Source organism: Netta rufina (assembly GCF_964035555.1).
Source record: "Netta rufina genome assembly, chromosome: 1".
Taxonomy (NCBI): domain Eukaryota; kingdom Metazoa; phylum Chordata; class Aves; order Anseriformes; family Anatidae; genus Netta; species Netta rufina.
In genome coordinates this window covers 111,631,558-111,652,162 of record NC_140123.1, presented here as the reverse complement: position 1 = coordinate 111,652,162, position 20,605 = coordinate 111,631,558, and the positions used below count along the sequence as shown (strand labels likewise).

The 20,605-nt window shown below is 36.8% G+C and overlaps 1 protein-coding gene across 1 annotated transcript in view; it reads left to right on the top strand.

Moving 5' to 3' along the window:
* The window catches only part of EPHA6 (EPH receptor A6), a gene marked incomplete at both ends in the record, with an annotated part of 508,114 nt that overhangs the window by 373,788 nt on the left and 113,721 nt on the right, over positions 1-20,605 (top strand). Inside the window, 5 exon segments of the mRNA XM_084305869.1 lie at positions 5,115-5,197; positions 5,200-5,221; positions 9,949-10,057; positions 13,535-13,605; positions 16,500-16,625. Of these exon segments, the coding sequence (XP_084161995.1) occupies positions 5,115-5,197; positions 5,200-5,221; positions 9,949-10,057; positions 13,535-13,605; positions 16,500-16,625 (411 nt within the window).

Here is a 20,605-nt window from a genome sequence, read left to right as displayed (position 1 = left end):
CCTCTATGAGCCTATGTCATATATGTAGAAATGTGACTTAGCCATCCAAATCAGGAAGACTGTGGTTCCTGTGACATTTCTTGCATCAGCTCTTCTGATAGAAATGTCTCCTGGGAGTGAGAGTCAATGCCTTCCAAAACCCACATCTTTTTCTCATTTGCACTAATGCAACTGCTTGGTTGGGTTGAATGGTGAGGTAGAGTACAGTGTTAATCCAGTTTAAAAATAAATTTATATATGGATCTGAACAAGTAATTGAATCCATAATTGGCAATTAACTGAGCACAGTATCAAAGACAAAAAATTTTTAAGCTGACCACTGCTACTATAAGCAATGCTGTGGAACTTTAGTTGGTTTCAAACATGCTTGTAATCCATTAATAGTGTAGACTTGGATCCAGATGACTGAGCCAGTGGTGGCATTGTAAATGACCCTTCCATAAGATGTCATTACAAGTGTCTGAGGTCTGAAGCAGTTCAAATCTCTGTAGACATCCATAATTCCATAGTGCCTGGGGACTGTGTATATTGGAGCTCCTCTAGCTCCAACACCATGAGACAAAGAACTAAGGATGGTACTGTGAAAAGCATAAACAGTGACTCAGAAGCCTGAGTTTTTCTCCAGACTCAGTGGAGGCAGAGGATGACTAGTAGGGCTGTCTGGTTCAGTCCTCCATTTTAAGGTAGAAGAACAGGTCATAGGTTAAAGTGATGCTATTCTGAGTTTCACTCTGAAACAGGTAAGTATAACTTTCTTTCACTGGGAAGTGAATTACCTCAGCAACAAAAATATGATCCATTAAATAATTCAGTGGGAAAAAAAAAAAAAAAAAAAAACAAAACAGGTTATTTGCTTCATGTGTAATTTATTTTTTTCAAATTTAGAATGCATTTCAGAGAAGCATTGGATTTTGCAATATGAAATGATATCATAATTGATGCTTTGTTTGAAAGTTCAGTGGCTTATAATAATTTATAGTATGTATGTTTCTAAATGTCTGTCTTCTCACTGCGTGGGAACACAAGTTTCCTTCAGAAACAGGGATATCTTGAGAAAACAGATTTCAGGTTTCAACACTCAATATTTAATGCCTCAATTACTACAAAGCATTCAGTGTGAATCTTGATAGTAAAACATAAATACACATTATATATTTGTTATTTACCAACATGTATTGGTTAGTCTTGTGCCTGCCTTAAAGTATTTAATTTGTTACAAAATGAGATAATTGTGTGATGGAGAGGAAATGTAGGCTTTGCTAAGGATTAGCTGAGATGAGGGTAGAGAAAAATTCTGCAGCTCAGTTTGAAATGGTACCTGGAGCTAGGTAAAAACTGCAGTTTAATTGAAATGGTAGTTCAAAGGTTTGTTACAGCTGTGGTCTTATTTAAGTATTTCTACAGTACTGCTTTAGATTTCAAAGGAAAAAAGAAAACAAAGGGAGTGCCTGGTAGTAACTATTTCTTATTTCAAATGGAAGCAGTGATCAGTCAAATGATAACCATTGCTCTCCAAATATTGTTCTACCTCAAAGCAGTATTTTGAAAGTAGTCCTATTTTAATCTTTAATGCAACATCAGATTATTATGGTTATTCATTTGAACCCCTTTTATAACACCAACCAAGCCTGTGTAACTCAGTAGCTTTTTCAGACAGTTTATGACAATAGATTAAAATATACCATCTCCAGCAATGGGAAGCTCACCATATTTATAGGGAGGTAGTTCCAGTGCTTAGCCCTTGTTATTAAAAATTTGCAACTTGTTTATGGCTTGACTTTGCTTTTTTTAGCTTGTATCTTTTGACCCTTCTCTGACAAATTAAAAAGGCAGATACTGTCAGGAATGTCTTCCTCTTCTGAATGTGTGTAGGCTCTTTTTAAGAATACTCTCATCTTTCCCTTAAGTGAGAAAAATGCTCTCTCCCTCTAAAAAGGCAGTTCATCCAACCATTGAATCAATTTTGTAGCTCTCCAGAATTTTAGCATTCTTGGTGAAGTACAACATCAGAGCTGAACCTGATACTGAATTGAACTGGAAAAGTAAACCTGTTTATGATGCCATAAACAGTCATAACACCACTTACCTCCTTATAGTTTAGTTTTCTTTTATTTATAGATCCAAGTACTTGCAGTCTCAACTAGAGCATTGCCTTACACAATTGAATAACTAGCACATTGCAACAATTTTGTGAGTGCTGCTGTATTCCAGGATACTGGCCTTCATTTAGATGCAAGGGTTGAGGAGGGTTTAAACTTGTATTGCATATTCATATAAGTGCATGTAAATGATATGTCACCCTTACTGGTGTGCACCTATCTTACCAAGCAGTCCAAGTTAAACTGTAGCAATCTGTTTTTGTTAATTACAGCTCTGGCAGTATTCATTGCAGCTGATTTTTTTTTTTAATTTTGTAATACATTTTCTTCTAAATTATTCTGAAAGATACCAAATAATTTAGACCAAGGTAGACTGTTACAGCTTCCTCAATCTCTACCCATTAGAAACAAGCTACTTGGTGAACATTCCACATTTGCAATTAATTTTTGTGGTCTTTCAGTTAGCCAGTTTTTAATTAATTTGAGGTGAGCTATACTGATTTTACATAAAGTTTTCATCAGAATGGTAGGAAAAATAAAGTGTTTAAAAAGTCTGTGTTATCCAAATAAAATTTATCCACCAACAACCTCATAAAAATTACAGGAAACACTTCAAGTCATATGTTTGTACATGTTATAATATTAGCCTCTAGAGAAAAAATTTGGGACCAGTTGCAGGAGAACAACCAAAAATATTCTATTTATTCTACTTGAATATTGACACAACTTGCTGATAAATAGTGGTGCAATGAACAGTCCATAATTAGTATTTTTCTTTAAAGTGATAGACAGATTCTAAAGAAAGTAATGGAACAGATATTCACTCTTCAGTCGTGACAGATCTATCAACATCCTAAAATGTATTGTCCTTTGCAGGACAGTGCTGTCATGCCTTTTCCAGTTTACTCGTTGAAACACTACCTGTGCTGCTGCTGTTATACAGTTTAAAATAAGATACATCATTACTAGGAACACCAAGAAATTTTGGTGTAATTATTAATGGTGGTGCATGAAGCAGAAAGAAGATTAACTCTGTAGGATTCATGAAAAAACAGTTAATCATGCAATGCTGGTCTGGGATTTTTTTGTGCAGCACCCTGACTTCCTGACCAGCAGACTGAGGCAACCATTGCCTAGGGAGTTTGCTGCCAGAGAGCTCTTCTTCCCACTGCAGAGTCAGCTAAAAGAATAAAATTTGTACTTTATTCGCGAAGGGAAATGTCATTATCTAGAAAATCAGAAAAATTCTCTCTTCAAGGAACCAGGGATGGATGAATGGATGTTGTCAGGGGTGTTTTCCACTATTAAAGCTAAGAGAAGCTGGGAAAATTCTACATAACACCTTTGAAAAGCATAGTAACTACTGCCTTTGACCCTCTTCCTTACTGCCATTTTATGCAGTCTCCCTGTTTGAGAACCTCACAGGTAAAATATTTCTAGTGAAGTTGACAGGGTTTCATATACTCCAGCACACACACGTGTACCACTGTTGTGGCTATAAATTGAAGCATAACCTCAGTCATAGTTCCTTCTTTTATGTATCAGGAGTACCAACTATTTAAGTCACCGCAAAAAGACTCCAGTCCTTTCTAGAATAGAAAAAAACATGTAGTCCAACAATAAAAGATCATTTGTCCCAGCATAAACATCTTTTAATCCCTCACTGTTTTCTCTCTTTCTCTCTTTTCTTTCTTGCTGGCTTTACAGAATATTTTGAGGTGGATATTTTTTTGAAATTTTAATGATTCAAAGCATTCTTGTTTGTTTTTCTGGAGGAATGCTCTTTACTATATCACCCCAGTGGCTCTTGTGCCTACATGAATTTGTAAAAAATTGAATGATTTACTTTTGTTAGGCAGTGCAGTGCTTGCATGCTGTGGCTCTCTTTTGCAGGGGTTGTTCTAAATCCAAGGGTGTTTTCCACACCAGGCTTCCCATCATCAGGAAAGAAATTTTTATCTGAAAGGGAACTAATTGGCTTGTTTCAGAAGGGACCCAACAGGCAGACTAGTGTGTTCGCAGTGTGGGCTACTACTTGAGCTGAACAGACAGTGACAAATATAAACACATGATGAGTTTTAATCCAAAAGCAATGTAGATTTTCACATGGTTCAAATAAATTATATTAACAGTAAAAAAAAAAAAAAAAAAAAATACTTACAGAATACCTAGTTATGTGTTTTAGTCATTTGAGGACTGTGAAAAATTAATTGGTCTGGAACCCTGATCTTGATGAAATAATAACTTTAATTGCTTTATCATAGGCACGGGTGGTGATTTTCTTTTATTGCCAGATCTGCCGAATCCTTGCATTCTTCCTCCTCAAACCCACAATATTTTTTACCTTATCAGCCTGAAACCATGATATTTTGCGTTTGCAGCCATATGTGATCTGGACCCTGAGCTCCATTCTTTCTGGAATTGCAGAGGGCAGTCCTGAATAACTGGTTCTAAAAGAGCCCAATATTGTTTCAAGCACATTCATGCCATGGCAGAGAAGCTGTCCATAGGATTTTTAGAAATATATCTGGTTGCCAGTGCAAAACGGAGATTTTCTTGTTAGAATGTTTGATGTTTTGACAATAGTAAATTCAATTTCTGGATGAAACCACCAAGCAAATGAGACTGCATCCTATTTAGTAACTGTCTTGCTGGATCTGTCCTCATGTCTGCCTAGTCCTACTGTTCATTCAGTAGTAGTCAGCACTGGATACCTCAGAGTGTCTCATTTTAATCTTGAAATATTTCCTTACTATGTTTCGTATTTCCAGCCATTTGTTCTTCAGATATGATCTTGCCCTATCTAGATTCCCTATTGTATGTGCCCAGAAGCCATAGAGATTTTACTTTTGTCTGCATTTCCTGAACAAGAGCAACATCCTTGCTCATACCTCAAGCTTCTTGCACAGGCTTTCCATTCATCACTGGTCAGGAAGCTAATATTAGTGATGCTTGGAAAAAGGCTTTTCAGGCCAATACATAGAAAGAAGCATTACATTCTTATGTTAATAACAGTCCTTTTTAAGATTGCCTTTCCATTACCTGCTCCTTTTCCCACATCCTGCCTTAGATTGGAGACCATCATCTCACTGGAGCACTTGAACTGCAGCACTTCTGGAAATGTAAAGATTACCCTAACTAGGCTTTGTGTTTTTCTTTCCTTTTGTTCTTAAGCACTGTTGTTTACAATGTGTTGTAAATCCATCTGACAGTCAGTTACTGTCTGTTAGAGCTCCAGTTCTCACCATCCACACTTATCTATCTCACAGCTACTCACTATTATCTATCTAGCTGTCCTTCTGTCACTTTTTTATCTTTCACTCTGCTGGAAGGTCCGCTGCCTGATAGATGTTAAATTGAAATAACTAAAGCACGTAGCTAAGAGACAGAAGAGAGCTGTCATTAGGGCTTCCAGCCCTTTTAGACCAAATACACAACCTTTTAAAAGACTTTGAAGAAATTTGCTCAAAGAACAGAGAATAGAGCTGGAGGATATTCTCCGTCTTGCACTGTGAATAAATTTACTACTATATTACTATATAATACTACTTAATACTATCCTCTTGCACTGTGAATAAATTTCTGCACAATTTCTCACAGTCTACCCATTAAGGAAGCAAAGAAGCCTCAGATATTTCCCATCAGCCCAGAGAGAAGCTGAAATGTGGGTCCTCCTCCACACATTTGGGTGAAGAACCCAGAGGGGAGCTGCAACTTTGACAGGCCTTGAATGTAAAAAGTAGCTGATGGGAACTGACCTGATTCCAGGTCGGATGTGGAAGGGATTTCTGGACATGGTGGTGAGCAAGGAAGCTGGCCTTGTTGTTGAGCAAGAAAGGTGGAATGATGCAATTAGAAACTCTTAAACATCATTTTAAGCATATAACCCACATCTGAGTTAAGCATGAAGAGTAATGTGAGTGAACAGTTTCTCTGGATAATATGGTTCTGGGTACATGGATGTGTGATACACGTTGTAGCTGTAGAACCCATTCACCGCTTTGGCTAGTCATATCAGTGGTGGATACACCATGCTGAAAAACTCTGACACCCAAATATTTTAGTGGAGTATCTAATCATCTGCAAGGATAACTCATAAATCCTCCCTTATCTTTGCATTATGCCATTCATTTTTAAAAGTATGTTTTTGTCAAAATGTACTTATAGAGCAAATGGCCAGAAAGAATGAAATGTACTACCAGACCTAACAGTCACTCAGGTATGCAGGTACTAAGCTCCCTCATGAGATGACTCTGAAGCAGAAGCCTGGGTGATAAATCCACCTTTTGTGTCTTGGAGCACCAAGAAGGGAATTGTAGCAAACCCTATCCTCTTTCTCTCCAGTGCACAAACCTGTGTGAACTGCTGTAGGTGGACAGAACTGACCTCCCCACTCACACCACCACAGGGAGTCTAATGAGGAGAGAGAGCACTTCTTCTGCAGCATGCTTGTCCTCTCTGAAAGCGCAGGGAGAGATGTAATGTCAGAAACAGGAACAGGGACAAGGGAATATGGACAAGGGCAGTAAGTTGACAATAGTTTTCCCATTGGATCTGCTAGTGGTTTACACATTCCTGTTCCACCAGCACTTCCCCACCCCCTTGCCTATCAACTATAACTGTCAAATGGAGTATGGCCCTATAAATCATAAACTCACATTCATCCTTATAATCACAGAACTACTAAGCATCCTTGTGCAGTCAGCAGGTGCTAGGCAGCGTAAAGGAAACAAAACAGTGATTTTAGCTACACGATTAGTGGCCCTGTTGTCTAGAATAAAATTCTGGGAAAATTGCTGTGTGATTGCGTGGTTAAATGCAGCACTGTAATACGTACACACAAAAAGATAAAATAATGTTGCAGCAACTTGCTGGGCTTTGCAGTCATAATTGTTTTTTATTTTTCTATCTTGCATAGTTAAGAACACTCTTGAGGAGAAACACAGGGGCATATACAAACATGCCTAGCTGATGGGAAAAATTAAGGAAAAAAGGAGGAAATGACAAAAAAGAATCAAGGATATGCATAATAAAAGCAATCTCTTATTAAAGCACTTACTATTTACAACTTGAACATTACCTTAATTAAGAGATAAATTGGGAAGAAAAGAACAGAAAAGTCAAGGGACATGCTGAATTTAATTTGGAATGTCAAAATGCTGTAAAAATTGTAATTATCAAGTTTCCTTTATTACCACCTTATCCCTGTCCAGACAGTACTTTGTGGAGCCTGTGTGCAAGGACTCGCTGTATGAGTGTACAAATGCCTTCGTGTTTATATATGTGTTGTTCACTGCACTGTGCCTTTATCGATTTCTAGAAGGATCACTTCAAGCAAAAATAAGTATTTCCATCATTTTGCCTTAACTGCCTCTCTGTCAGTTTTTAACAAATCCACATTTTCCAATTATACCTGTCTGTCATTTGACATTTTTATCTGACAAGTAAATTAAGGTCATCAGGAAGTTTCAGGCTTGAAAGGCCCTTTATAATGATTTGGCTACTTGAAAAAAAATCCTAATATATTGGACTCTGACATCTCTGCCAACAGAGTAAAATACAAATGCTAGAAACAGAATGATCGCTATTTAAGAATGTACAGTCTCAGCTAAAAATTGTATTGGTTAGACATGGAAAGAACTAAGTCAGTGGGGAATTTCTCCCCCTTTAAGAACTTGACTGTGGTTCCTGGTAAAAAATATGTGTGTTATTAAACTGAAGTATTGCAGTCTGCTTTAGCTAAAACTCCAAGCAACTCCATTCAGCATGAGTGATCCAGGACACTGACTTTTTTCATCTCAGTAGCTAGCAAAAGGTTTCTTCGGACTATAGGATCAGTTGCTACATTTGCACTCTGAACCTTAATTCTCAAACCCTGGGTGTTCTCCTTGATAATGAAAGCCTGTTGAACAAAATTCCAGCTAATTTATCAGAGCCTCTGGTTCACATTTGTTTTACTGAACTAAATATTTTTGCACACTTATTTTTCCTATTAAAAAGTTAAAATAAAATAAAATAAAATAAAATAAAACTGTATTTCATTCTCTCACTTCCATTGCACAGATGGACAAGATACACTCATTTAAAACTTCCCCTACCCTTTGCAACTTCAAATCATCCCTGGCTGTCTTTGTAACATTTAGCACAACCCTTGCTAGTTAGAAATAGTATTCAACATTTGAATTGAAGAGCCTGTTACTTTTTGCATTGTTACTCGTGTGGCACCATGTTTTATATTGTATTTTTTCATCTAAACCTGACTCTGTGGAACGTAAGATAATTCAGAGCTACAGTCCCTTCCCATGGTATCACTAGGTACTGTTTTGGAGATTAGTTATTTAGTAAGTATTTGATAAAGAGTTTTGATACATCATTTATTGGAAGATTCATGTATTTAACTTGTCTGAGGAGAGTTTATGATCACAGATACTGAATGCCTTGTAATTTACTGCCAGTGCACATCTCCATTAAATTATATGGACAGAAACCAAATGGCAGAAATTTAACAAGTTGTTTTTGCTGAAAATTGGACATAAATTACTATTGCTTTTATTCGCTTTACTACTATTACAAAGCCAGTTTACAAAGCTAATTTCTAAGCCACTCACAAATATTATTTAGAAGCCAAATGTTTTTCTTGAAAACAATTTTTTATGATGCTTTGGGGAGTTATGTGTACATTGTATTGGGCTTCATCAACTGCAAAGTGAGAGAATATAGCCTGCTGAGCTTTCTCTTTCCAGCAGCCTAGGTGATTTCCCTAAACTTTAATCATCTGATGCACAAAGAAAGCTGAAGATTTTATTTACAAGATTACAAAGCCAAAGTTTCTTTCTTGATAAATCTAAAACTTCTTTTCTGCATTTACTGCTGTTGTCCAAGGTAACTGAATAGAATTATTTATTTTTCTTTCAGGACAATCTTATGTTTCTCATAGAAAAAGAAAATCAGAATTAGGTAAATATCATATGGTAAAAATATTCAAGTGTAACTGAGTTTACTTTCAGAAGTAAAACTTTGAAGTCACAAAACAGGAGATACCGTTCTTTTTCTATTCAGTAGTATTTGCACAATGAGGACCAACCTAATTGTAAGTAGGTACTTTGTCAGTGTAAATATTTAATATTATAAAGAAAAAATAGTGAAAAGATCAAGCGTCTGGATACTAGATAGTTTCAGATGATCTTTTTTACCTGCTAAATGTTCTACAAAAAGCAGAAGATGTTCTACAAAAAGCAGAAGAAAAACATGAGCCATAAGGAAATCTTTTTTTTTTCAATAGCTATGCCAATCACCAGAGCTAGATAAAATCGTATAAATTTGTGATGATAAAACTAAATAACAGAAACACATAAGAATGTGTGAGGCTACATGTTATGTGCACTTTTTGTACTTCACGTTCTACTGAGTCTGGTTTAGTATGTCTTACATGCATAGCACTGCTGCTGACTTCACTTGGGACAGTTGGATGGGGAGAAGTTTTGAATTAGATGCAAGGTTAAGCTACAAAAAAATCAATAAATTTGTTCTAGTTTTATGTCCAAAAGCCTGTTGTAGTCAAACTTTGGTAAATTGCAAGTTAGTTTCGATTGAAAAACTTATCTGATAATGCCAGCTCCTCATTTAAAAAAAAAAATATATATATAAAAATCTTTTCTGCCTCTTTATAATTGGGACACAGGTTAAGGTTTTTTACTTCACAGGCATATTCACATCTGATGTCTGGTCTAAGCACCAAGAAAACTACTACAGAGTAATTGCAACATTTGATCAGTGAAATTTTGTCACCCATTCCACATGAATCCAAGTACTGGAGTTTTAACATCATTTCTTTGTGCTTCTCTTTCAGCTTCTGATATGGCTGCGGAGCAGGGACAGATTCTTGTGATTGCTACTGCTGCTGTTGGTGGATTCACTCTCCTGGTCATCCTCACTTTGTTCTTCCTGATCACTGGAAGGTAATTAATGCTACAGTGTTCTTATTTACTCAGGGTCTGTGTCATCCAACACTAAGAATTTAAGAAGAATAGCTAAGTAATTAAACCACATTGTCAGTGCTGAAATATGGGTTAGATGTAGCTGGGTCAATGTCCTCTTTCTTCAGCACTGCTCACACTCACAGTTCTTAAAAGCCTGGCTTGGGCAGCTAAGTAATTATGTGAAATCAGGAAATAATTTATATTTTTAAAATAAGTTTCTGGCCCTCTTGTCTGTAGATCAAACATTTTTAAATACAATACAACTGCACCCTCAAGGCTCTGGCATTCAAAGACGAAGAAAAGAAAGGAACACAAAAACCAGTATTTATTGTAAAATGTCTTTTTATACGAGTGTTTTCCATGTGTCTTTGGGACTTCATCTGCTTCCACCAGGAAAAAGAAAAAAAAACAAAATTTAAAAGGATGAAGACATTATGTCTCATCTCGAGATCTCTGTGAGACATCAGTGGCACCGTAGTTCTGCCATGGTTCAAAAAAGCCTGGTACTCTGTAGAGGTATGAGTCCAAGCAGAGGTAGTTGGGCTCATCTCCTTCAGTAAGTTCTGTAGGAGGATCTGTGTGGGCTTTTGCCCATCTCTACCCTTTTTGCCTCTCCCTCCTGCGGATGCATAATACAAATGGTGGAAGAGCCTCCATGTAAGGAGTGTTCTCCACGGAGTTTCCTTCTTACCCAGCTTTGGGACAGAAAAAATCTGAAGTTTGGATGAGTTTCTGCACCATTCCTGGTGTTGTTTAGAGTCTGTGCTTACACAGAGGGAAGATGTTACAGTTACTTCTCTGAATGGGATAGTAATCGTTACAGACCAGGCTGATATCACTTGACAGTGCTGCACTTTCAGACTTGTAATTAATTTGCTATTTTGTTGGTATAACATTACCTTTAATTTGAAAAGAAAGTCCTACCAGTGCAGGCTGGATCATTTATTTGCAGTATCCCAGTAGCCAAATATGGCACTACAGTAGCTACCATTATGTGAATTAATGTTCTCTGCTAAACAATAAAACAGGTTAAGTCTAGCATTCAGTTGAAGCTAATGGAAGCAGTTCACATCGGAACATATTGTGATCTCAAGTAATCTTAGAAGCTTATTTATACAATTACTACAAATACTATAAATGACAGACTATTTCAGAGAAGAGTTACTCAGACAAAGACAAACTTTCAGAGAAAATGATTCTGCAGAATCCTTGAGTGTGACTCCTGAAACCTAACTAGAACTCTTTCCTCTGAAAACATTCGGTAAACTCAGGAATGAAAAAAAAATTTAAAAAAAAAAAAAAAAAAAGGAAATGGAAATGGGTTTCTATCTGGGTTTATTTCTCCTGTTTTTTAATGTTAAGGACACTGGTGACTCTCGTAGCTTTCTAACATCTTATTCAATGGGACTATTTCAATTATGTAAGATATGAATTCATTTTGATGTGCTGCTTAAATGCAGTGATAAGAGTGTATTCTGTAAAAGAAAAAGCAAGAAAATTTTGAATAAATACTCAATTTACTATAGGACTAGAGGTGAATTTCTGCATGAAAAATGGGATTGGTATCCCACAGATGTGCTCTGCTTCGCTGTTTAGAATTAGCACTTTGATGAGCTATCGAGTTACAGGGCCGCTGATGAGTCTATTCATAGTGGAGAGGCTGGGTTAAACAAGCACCTGCCTCTGCACTCTGCTGAGTGATTATCCACCAAGAGCAAGCAGGAAGCATGGTTGTCAATTGCAGATAGAAAAATGAAAGCGATAGTGACTTCGAGGCACAGGGTAGGTAGCGAGACCAGAGTCTTGGCTAAATTCCAGGAAGTGCAGTATTAAAATTCAGGGTCCTTATCCTTATCATTAGAGAAATTATTCCTTTCCAATTGTTTTCTAGCTGGCAATAGTAGAAAATGGGGAGCTGGGACTGGAAGACTCTATTGCTGGCTCTCACTGGCTTCTATAGTCTTAATTTTAGGGCTTTGGATACTTCAGAGATTTGTGGGGGATAAAGACTTGTTTCTTCAAATGTTGCTCTGGGCAGACACTCCAAGTGTAAGAGCTGTAAGAGTGTAAGTTCAGTGTTCCTCTTAGTACCTGGGACCCCACAGACCAGTTGTCCAGGTCTTAAAAATGTCACTGGCATGCTTAGTGGTCCTAGCAACTGGTGTACAATCCAAAGATTTCCACAGAAGCTGAGAATCCCATGGTTACCGTTTCCCTCCATTAGGGTACGCAACTGTGAAAATAACTTCCTGCTAATTTTGATAGCTTAAGAAGTTTCTGCCCTTCAGATGTTCATCGTCACCTCTATAGCAGCAAGAGCATTTGTCAGTGTTCCTAACCTTTTTCAGTAGTTTAAATGAACCATTGAGAGGAGGTGGGCGTGTTCACATATTTCCCATTTCTCTGTGGTTACTATTTTACTGCATACACTATCTATAATTATAGTTTATTTTGTTAGGCTGATTATGAACACAAAAAAGCCAGTCATTTTGTCAAAGCTCATTATGGAACTGAATTTCTGTACACCAAAGCCTATGTCCACATGCACTGCTGTCGGTGCCCAGATAGCCCTTAGCCCTCAGCCTAGCCCTTAGCTCCAGAGGTTTCCCTCTAAGTCATCCTTCTTAGGCTGCTCAGTGAGTAAGAGCTGTAAGACCGAGAGCAAATCTTATGTTAGTTTCTTGACCCTAAACAGTTTCTCCCATCATTGGGCCCTCTAAATGGGCACTAACAGTCCCACAGATAGACAGCATTAAAATTAGGAGAGGTTTTGTTAGAGGGAACCTGAAATCTTGCCATGTGGCAGTTTTCTCCAGCATAACCTTGAATTGCCAGGTAAGGTTGCTAACTGTTAATGAATATCAACAGGGTTTAGCATTGTTTGCCAAGGATTTGCAATCATCCAGGCCTATGCTAAATTACTGTATTCACATAGCAGGCTACATACAGTTTATCCTATGAGATAGCAGCTATCTTATGAGAAATAACAAATCTGCCTAACAGACTGAACAGAGCTAATCAGAAGTAAAAAATAGCAGTCTTAATGGGGTAAAAAAAAAAATCCTTTTTCATGAAATATGTTGAAGTCAAAGAACTTATTATATTATGAAGAAATTATGAGCTTTTTTGACCCAATGGGTATAAAAGGTAATAGCATAAGGTTTAATTTGCCTAAGCCAGTGTATGCAAAGTATTTCAGATTCTTTCAAACTTGGAAATAAAGTATTGCATGAAACTTCAGTAGTCATTTTCACTACTAATCCAACTGTGATTTTTTTCATTGGTATCTAATTTGCTGTAGCTCTTTGTGTGTCTTTCTCTTTTCAGTTTCACAACTAAATCTCTTGATTCAGAATGCAAAATTTTGGCTTTTATAAATCTGCAGATAAAACAGTGTACATTTATTTTATATATGACAACTATTTTAATTTAAACCTCACTTGCTTTTCTTAAAAGATGCCAGTGGTACATAAAGGCCAAAATGAAATCTGAAGAAAAAAGAAGGGCTCACTTGCAAAATGGACATTGTAAGTAGTTTAACACTGTGTTACATAAAATCTGTATTAGGTTTTAAATGAAGAATGTTCATTGTTTTGTGTGCGTCCTTTGCCCTTCATGTTTTAATCTGACCATTTGAATAGTTCCTTATTGTCTGCACCATCAAGACTGTGTTTATTTCTATGTTCTCTTGGACAATTTCACCAAATTCACTCCAGTGAGTAAGGGGTTTTTTTTGGTATTCTATTAATCACATTTATCAGTTTTCCAGGTGTATTTCTGTGAGTTCACAACTGGTCTGGACCCTATTGAATGTCTGCCTCAGAATAACACTCTTGGTTACTGTGTGCCATATTTGTAGCCAGTTCTCTTTGACTATTAATGCCTTTTGGGATCTACACTTCCGGCCACTCAAGAAATAAAAAGTAGAATGGGTTGCGTTCTCTCACATTCTTTCTCACTGATCAGTACTCTGAGAGAAAAGCTCTCATGAGCAGTATATTAGTTATTTAGCTCAGTTTAGCTACTTAATTGTTATTACTAGCTTCATCATTTTATGTTAGAGTAGCTAAAAGAAGTTTTTATTTACTTCTAGAAAGGGTGTTGTATTTTTATTATTTTTTTAATTAATTTTTGAAAACATCCCTGGAAATACGATGATCAAGACTGAAGCTATGTCATGAGAAATAAAATCCTTCTTCAGTTGACTACACTATATCCCCTATTTCATGCTGACACAAAGCTTCATCTAAGAGGCTTCCCATTCTTTGGGGGTTATCTCAGCATCAGACTCAAGAGGGTATTTACCTGATCATGCATGTCCTCCACAGAACCAAGGATCAAGAGGAATTACTGTGATTTACCCCAATAGCCAGGACTGTATTGCCAACAATATTCCCTCCTTTACAATGGGAGCACTCACTGGCTTTACAAGTACCTTTTTCATGCTAGTAGCAATCTTTGCCTGACTGCTGAGTACTTACAGATTTGGTATCTAGCATCTCAACCTGAAACAAGATATGAGGCTGCACAGTTTCTATGGGGTCACCTCCCCTAAACAAGCTGAAGATGTTTTAAAAAACAAATTCTGCTGTTAGCATTTGTTAGCACTTCTTAGCATTTCCCGTTTCTTAGCTTAGTCATGTCCGTGCTTTATCTCCTATGCTTGTGTTGCAAGCAGAGAAGAACAACCTCCTGTTTATCCTACCTCCATCCCTTGGGAACTCTGCATGACTCTGAGGAAGATTTCAAGGAATATACTCTTTGAAGAAAGTTAGAAAGGGGTCCATAATCTTGCTGGTAATGTGGAATCACATGATGTGCTTCCCATTTCTGAATGGTGTGTGTACTCTATCAGAATTGGTCCAAATGGGTGTTGCAGGTGACTTAATGAAGCCCAGTCATATTTGTACATCCTTAACTAGGTCTCACCTAATGTATTTAGACCCATCAGATAAGGAAGTAATTTAAACTCATCTACTAAGTGATAAGAGGAAGAAGTCTGAGTGGTACTTAATTCTTTTAAAGAGGTTCTCTGTACCCAGCTGCAATACTCTCCTCTTATCGTGCTAAATTGATGCATTATCTACATCAATGTCTGTTAATGAATTGAAAGTTTTCCAGAACTTAATCACTACATTGCAGGAGCCTAAAGAATTTCTTATCCAGATAGTCCAAGAGAAACAACATAAGTTCTTGGACATGCTACATTCAGGAACACAAGGGATATTAGCCATGCCAGAAAAATGATGCCTTGCTGGAACCTGCCAAAGCAATCTGGCACCAACCCACTGTTGCTGCAGCCATCTCCAAGGAAGCAGACAGAAATTATCAAAGCCTTGTAAATGGATTTGGATATTTTTTGTTCTCATCTTGCACCTGGCTCTTTGGTTGTGCAAGCTGATCAGAATAGAACAAAGCAGCACAGTCCTCCAGGACCCATTCTCAGAGAAGAGGATCCCAAAGATTGGACCTGTTTGGCAAAACAAATGTTCATCCATCCACCAGTAAAAGACAGGAGTAAATTAGCAAACAGTGTTTTCAAAGTAAAGGACAGATTGTCTAAATTGTCCAAGGAGTAGCAAAGGAGGACACAACATCTTTGAAAATAATTACTGTCAATCGTGGGGATCTGCTTTTCACCATATCTTTGAGGCTTCACTTGGTGTCTCTGTAGACATCCTTTCAGCTGAACAGCACAGAGCTCATATTTTCCCTTGTGACTTGCTGAATTTTCCAAGGTTATAGTTTCCAAATTTACCATCTGTACTTGAAAAATTCCTTCAGGATGTGAGCTAAGTGCAGAGGCACCAAGGAGCCTCTTTAGACCAAAATACTAAGTATCAGTTGGAACGGAAATGCTTACAAAAATAAAATAAAATTAAAAAAAAAAAGTACTTTGACTTACCTAAAATAGCATTTATCTCAAAACTTAGGAAGGGCTGTTATTTTCTCAGGAGATGCTTGGTTCAGCTGTGACAGAGACAGAACTGCATAAGAGTTTGACACTGTCTTATCAATTGAAATCCAAAGACTGAGTTTTCCAAAGGCCTTTGACTTTTTTGTTCCTCTGGCACCTGTGTAGCCAGCAAACATGATAATACCTAGATGTATACATAAAATTCAGAGAACCCTATGCCTATATTTTCTCTGGGGTTTACACCGACACTGGTTATCAGTTATCATTGCAAGCTGAAGGGAAGTCTGATGTAAGAATGCATTGCAACAATCCTGATGACATACCCATGCTTTCAGTCACCTAGAATATCTCAAGAGATTCGAGCAGGGTTCAGCAGGACCTCGCTTGCAGTTTCAAGGAGCAATTTTGAATGCTTTTGATTGTGTCGGAAAATTAATATCTATATTGTTATAATGTGTGAGTATCAAAGAATGCTTGTTTCCTAGTATTCTCTCTTTTTTGCAGTACGTTTCCCAGGAATCAAAACATACATTGATCCAGACACATATGAAGACCCATCTCTTGCTGTCCATGAATTTGCAAAGGAGATTGATCCCTCAAGAATTCGCATTGAGAGAGTCATTGGGGCAGGTAAAAGCAAACACATTCAAAAACTGTCTATGAATGGAAAGACTACTTTTCTGAAGTTGTCATGATAATGCAAGTGGTTAAGTAGTTAAAAATGGCATATTTCCCTGATAGTCCAGTTTATTCTCAAGTGTCTTTCATTTTCTGAAGTTACAGCAGCAGCCTTCCTGTCCAGCTGCTACAAAGGATCTCTGTGTGCCTCTTCTCCCATAACAGCTCAGTTATTTCAATAAGCTTTGTGGAGGTTTGGTACAGACAGGCCATCTAAATAAATTAGAAACCCATGAGAAAAGATTAGCTTATGTATGGTTAGCATAAAGACTACTGTACTTATCTAATTCAGTCTTTGACTGAATAAAGATGTGTTATATAAGGTAAATGTGCACTATGAAAATATAGTAATTTTTACTTGATTTGGATTAGCTGTGTGGTAGGTCCACTTGATTCTGTCTTTTCCCTGAAGATACATTTGACAAAGATACTGGATTTCCTTACAGAGAAGAAACAACATGTAAAGATCGGTCCTCTAAAACCATTTCTTTCAACTTGTGTTCGGACACTCTAGGACAGGTGGCATGTTATTATTGTTTACTGAGGACCTACAGAGATGAGGCTCAAAATGTTCTTAAGAGGTAACCAAACTAGTGGATCTCAGTGCATGCATTGTGACCAATGTGTCATTCAGAAGGCCCACCACATTTTTTTGGTGTTAAAGCAAATCAAAAGGAGAAAGAGACTGTCAGGGAGAGTCTGGAGTTCACTGGCATGCATTACATCCTCAGCGATACTATGTGCACACTGCCATATTCCAATGCCCATCTTTGAGCAATCCACTCTTGACCTTCTTTGACAATACTTTTTTTTTTTTTTTTCTTTTGCTTAATAAATAAATGCCAGCATAAATGGCTGATTTTTTGAACTTTTTTACTTGTTCTAACTTTAATGACATCAAGAAAAAAAAATCATGATACAACAGAGAGCAAAATTCAGTTACACCTTGTGGAAGAGCATCAGTAAGGAAAAAAGAGTAAAGAATGTAATTCTGTAATTTGCTCATAGTGAGCCCACTACAGAATTTGTGCTGTTGTCAGGAAAATTTCCATAAGAATACCTAATGCATTGCGAGCCTTCTTTTTACCTTTGTTTCATACATCTTAGTCACCCAAGAAACGAGGTATTTTTAAGCTGAGATCCCTCATTTAATGATACTTTATTATGCTGATAGCAATGGAAATGACTCCAGTGTTGCTAGAAGGTGTTTATACACTAGGAAATCTCATGCAAATAATATAATAGACATAAAGCCTGGACTGTTAGCAGAGAAAAGGATGTATTGACCTGAAAGTAAGAGAGAAAATTTGGTTTCACCCTGCAGTCAAAACTCTAAAGAGTACTTTAGAGTTTACCTGATTGCTAAAGCTAGATAAGGTGTAGCTGACACTGTGCGCCATTAGAATTAGCTTGAGAAAGCCCTTAGAGGGCTGACTTTTGCAGATAATATTCTATTTGATTTGTTGTATTTCTTCGTTTTCTTCAGACATACTATAGATATTGATGTCTTAGATTACAAAGCATGTTGAACTACCTTCAGTATTGGAATGACTGCTGATTTCTGAGGAGTTGAATATGACAGAGAAGGGCTGAGCTTATTGATTTTTGTTCAGGTGAAAACTGTGTCCTTATTCTCAACTTAATTCATTTATGAAAATTTCTTACTCAGCTTCCCTTTCCCTTCTGTTGTGTCTTCGGGGGTGAATTTTTGCCTGCTTTGACATGTTTTATTTTTATACTTTTTATCTTCTAAAATTACTTAAATAATCTGTCATCTTCAAAGATATTTGCCCAGTAGGACTTGCAAACTGTGTGCGATGAAATTTAAACCCGTTTCCATGTAGGCGAGATACAGGTTAAATACTGTGCCTGAGGCAGGGAGAGTACAAATTCTCACAGAGTTCTTGAATAGCTGCTCGGAGACATGACATATAATTATAATTCACAGCAGTCCTGAAGCTTCCTTTATGCTTTCTGTCTGATTCCATACTAAACATTGCAACTAGATGTAAAATGGATTTCCTATCAGAGGAGAATTGCTCCTGTAAAAAACAAAAAAGATGTTTACAATTTTCACCTCAGTGAAATTTAAAAATAAAATATTTTACCAAATGAATCATTAAAACCTTTTTAAAAATTGAATTAAGAATGGTATTTCTTAAATAGGTGTTGTTAGAACATTTTATTTTGATCAACGATTTTCATTCTGAATTTCTGTAACTTTTATTTTTCAAAACAAATTATTTCTATTCAAGAACTAAAAACTTTTATTTTGCAAAATGTCAGAGTAGAACATAACAAATATTTGATTTTTGTTTTCTAGCATTTCTGGACAAGAAATTTTTGAAGGCAATCTTTTCCTGAAGCAGTTTCAAATTTGCTTTTTCTATAGAACAAGTCATGTCCAAAAGCCCTTCATAATTCACTAGTTGAAGTGCAGGTGGATTTGAGAGTCAAGTTCTTTTCCCAGCTTCTTTTTTCAGCTTGCCAACCTCTGTACCTATGTTGTCTTTTAAAGTATTTGCTAATTATGACCTTGGGTGGTGTGCATTGGTAATATACGTTATATTATTTGAATAATATTTTGCAACTATCTGAGGGTAAGTCAGAAGTAATATTCTGAAGTAGAACAGTAAATGATTATCTCATTTCTGATGACAGCACTGTAAAAAGTTAAAATCTAAACTCTCCACTTACCCCAGATACAAATAAACTTTCAACTTGAAAGAACCAGGGCTTCCTCCTTTATTGTTTTTGTCCTATGTTTCCCTCTGATGTACAGATACTTCTGAATACTTTACTAGACATTGGGATTTCTCTGAAATCCTTCATTAGCAATATTATACAATTGTGTCTGTTCCTTCATGCCAAGTGCTAGTAGCATAAGGGTAATACTAAGTTACATGAAAAAAAACCACGTGCTTAAAATCATTGGTAACACATACACACTGTTCCACACTGTGCTATTTTTTCTGTAAGCAATTAAAAACTGATTCAGAGAGGTGGCATCAAATGGTAAAATTGAAAAAGTATGAAGATCTTCAAGCAGTGACAGCAGATTGGAAAATAGCCTTTCATAGTTATAAAGATCAAGATGACACTTGGCCTGCAACTGTCAAAGACATACATCATAGCCAAAATAAAAAGAGAATGTCTAAGCATTTAATTGTAGGAATAAGCATTCCTGTTGCAAGTTCATATAATCAGGCAGATTATAATAATAAATGCAAAGCAGTAAAAAGTTAAGAAAGGGTGCTGAGCTCATGAGACATCATTACTTTGAGAAAAAAAATGAATTTGTGCAATCTCTTGTGAAAATCCTTTTTCAAATCATTATAGTGGACATTTACTGAGCTGGTGTTTTTGAATACGGCCACTATATTCCACAGGGCCAGTTAATTGACCTTGCGACCTCAGCTCTCCCAGTCCTCCCCTCTGACCTGCTTTTGGTGTTCCAGTACATTTAGAAACTCTCCAAACTACTGTCCTCCCTTCTGGTGCTTTGGTGCAAATAAAGCAAATAAAATACAGACTTTGCAAGGTCCTTTCTGAACTGTTCATACTTCAGTCCTACATTACTCCGTTTGTACACACAATAGTAGGCAGACCTGCATTAAAGTAACAAAATATGCACATAAATCTAGATTCAAAACTGTTGGTCTTTTTTTTTTTTATCATTAATTCGAAATATTCCATCAGATCTCCCATTGGTTCATCACAAAGTTTAACAGGTGCCTTTTTGCCAATTCCCACAATTTGCCTTTTCTTCACTGCTGTAGCTTTTCTTCATGTTATCCCTTTCAGCATCACTTTGTGTTGAGCTCACTTGCACCCACTGACATGCTATGACATCCTTTGGTTTTGTCCTTCCTGTGACACTATTTTTGCCCCATCTCTTCTTGCACTTTAGTTTAAAGCTTCAGCCCTTCTTG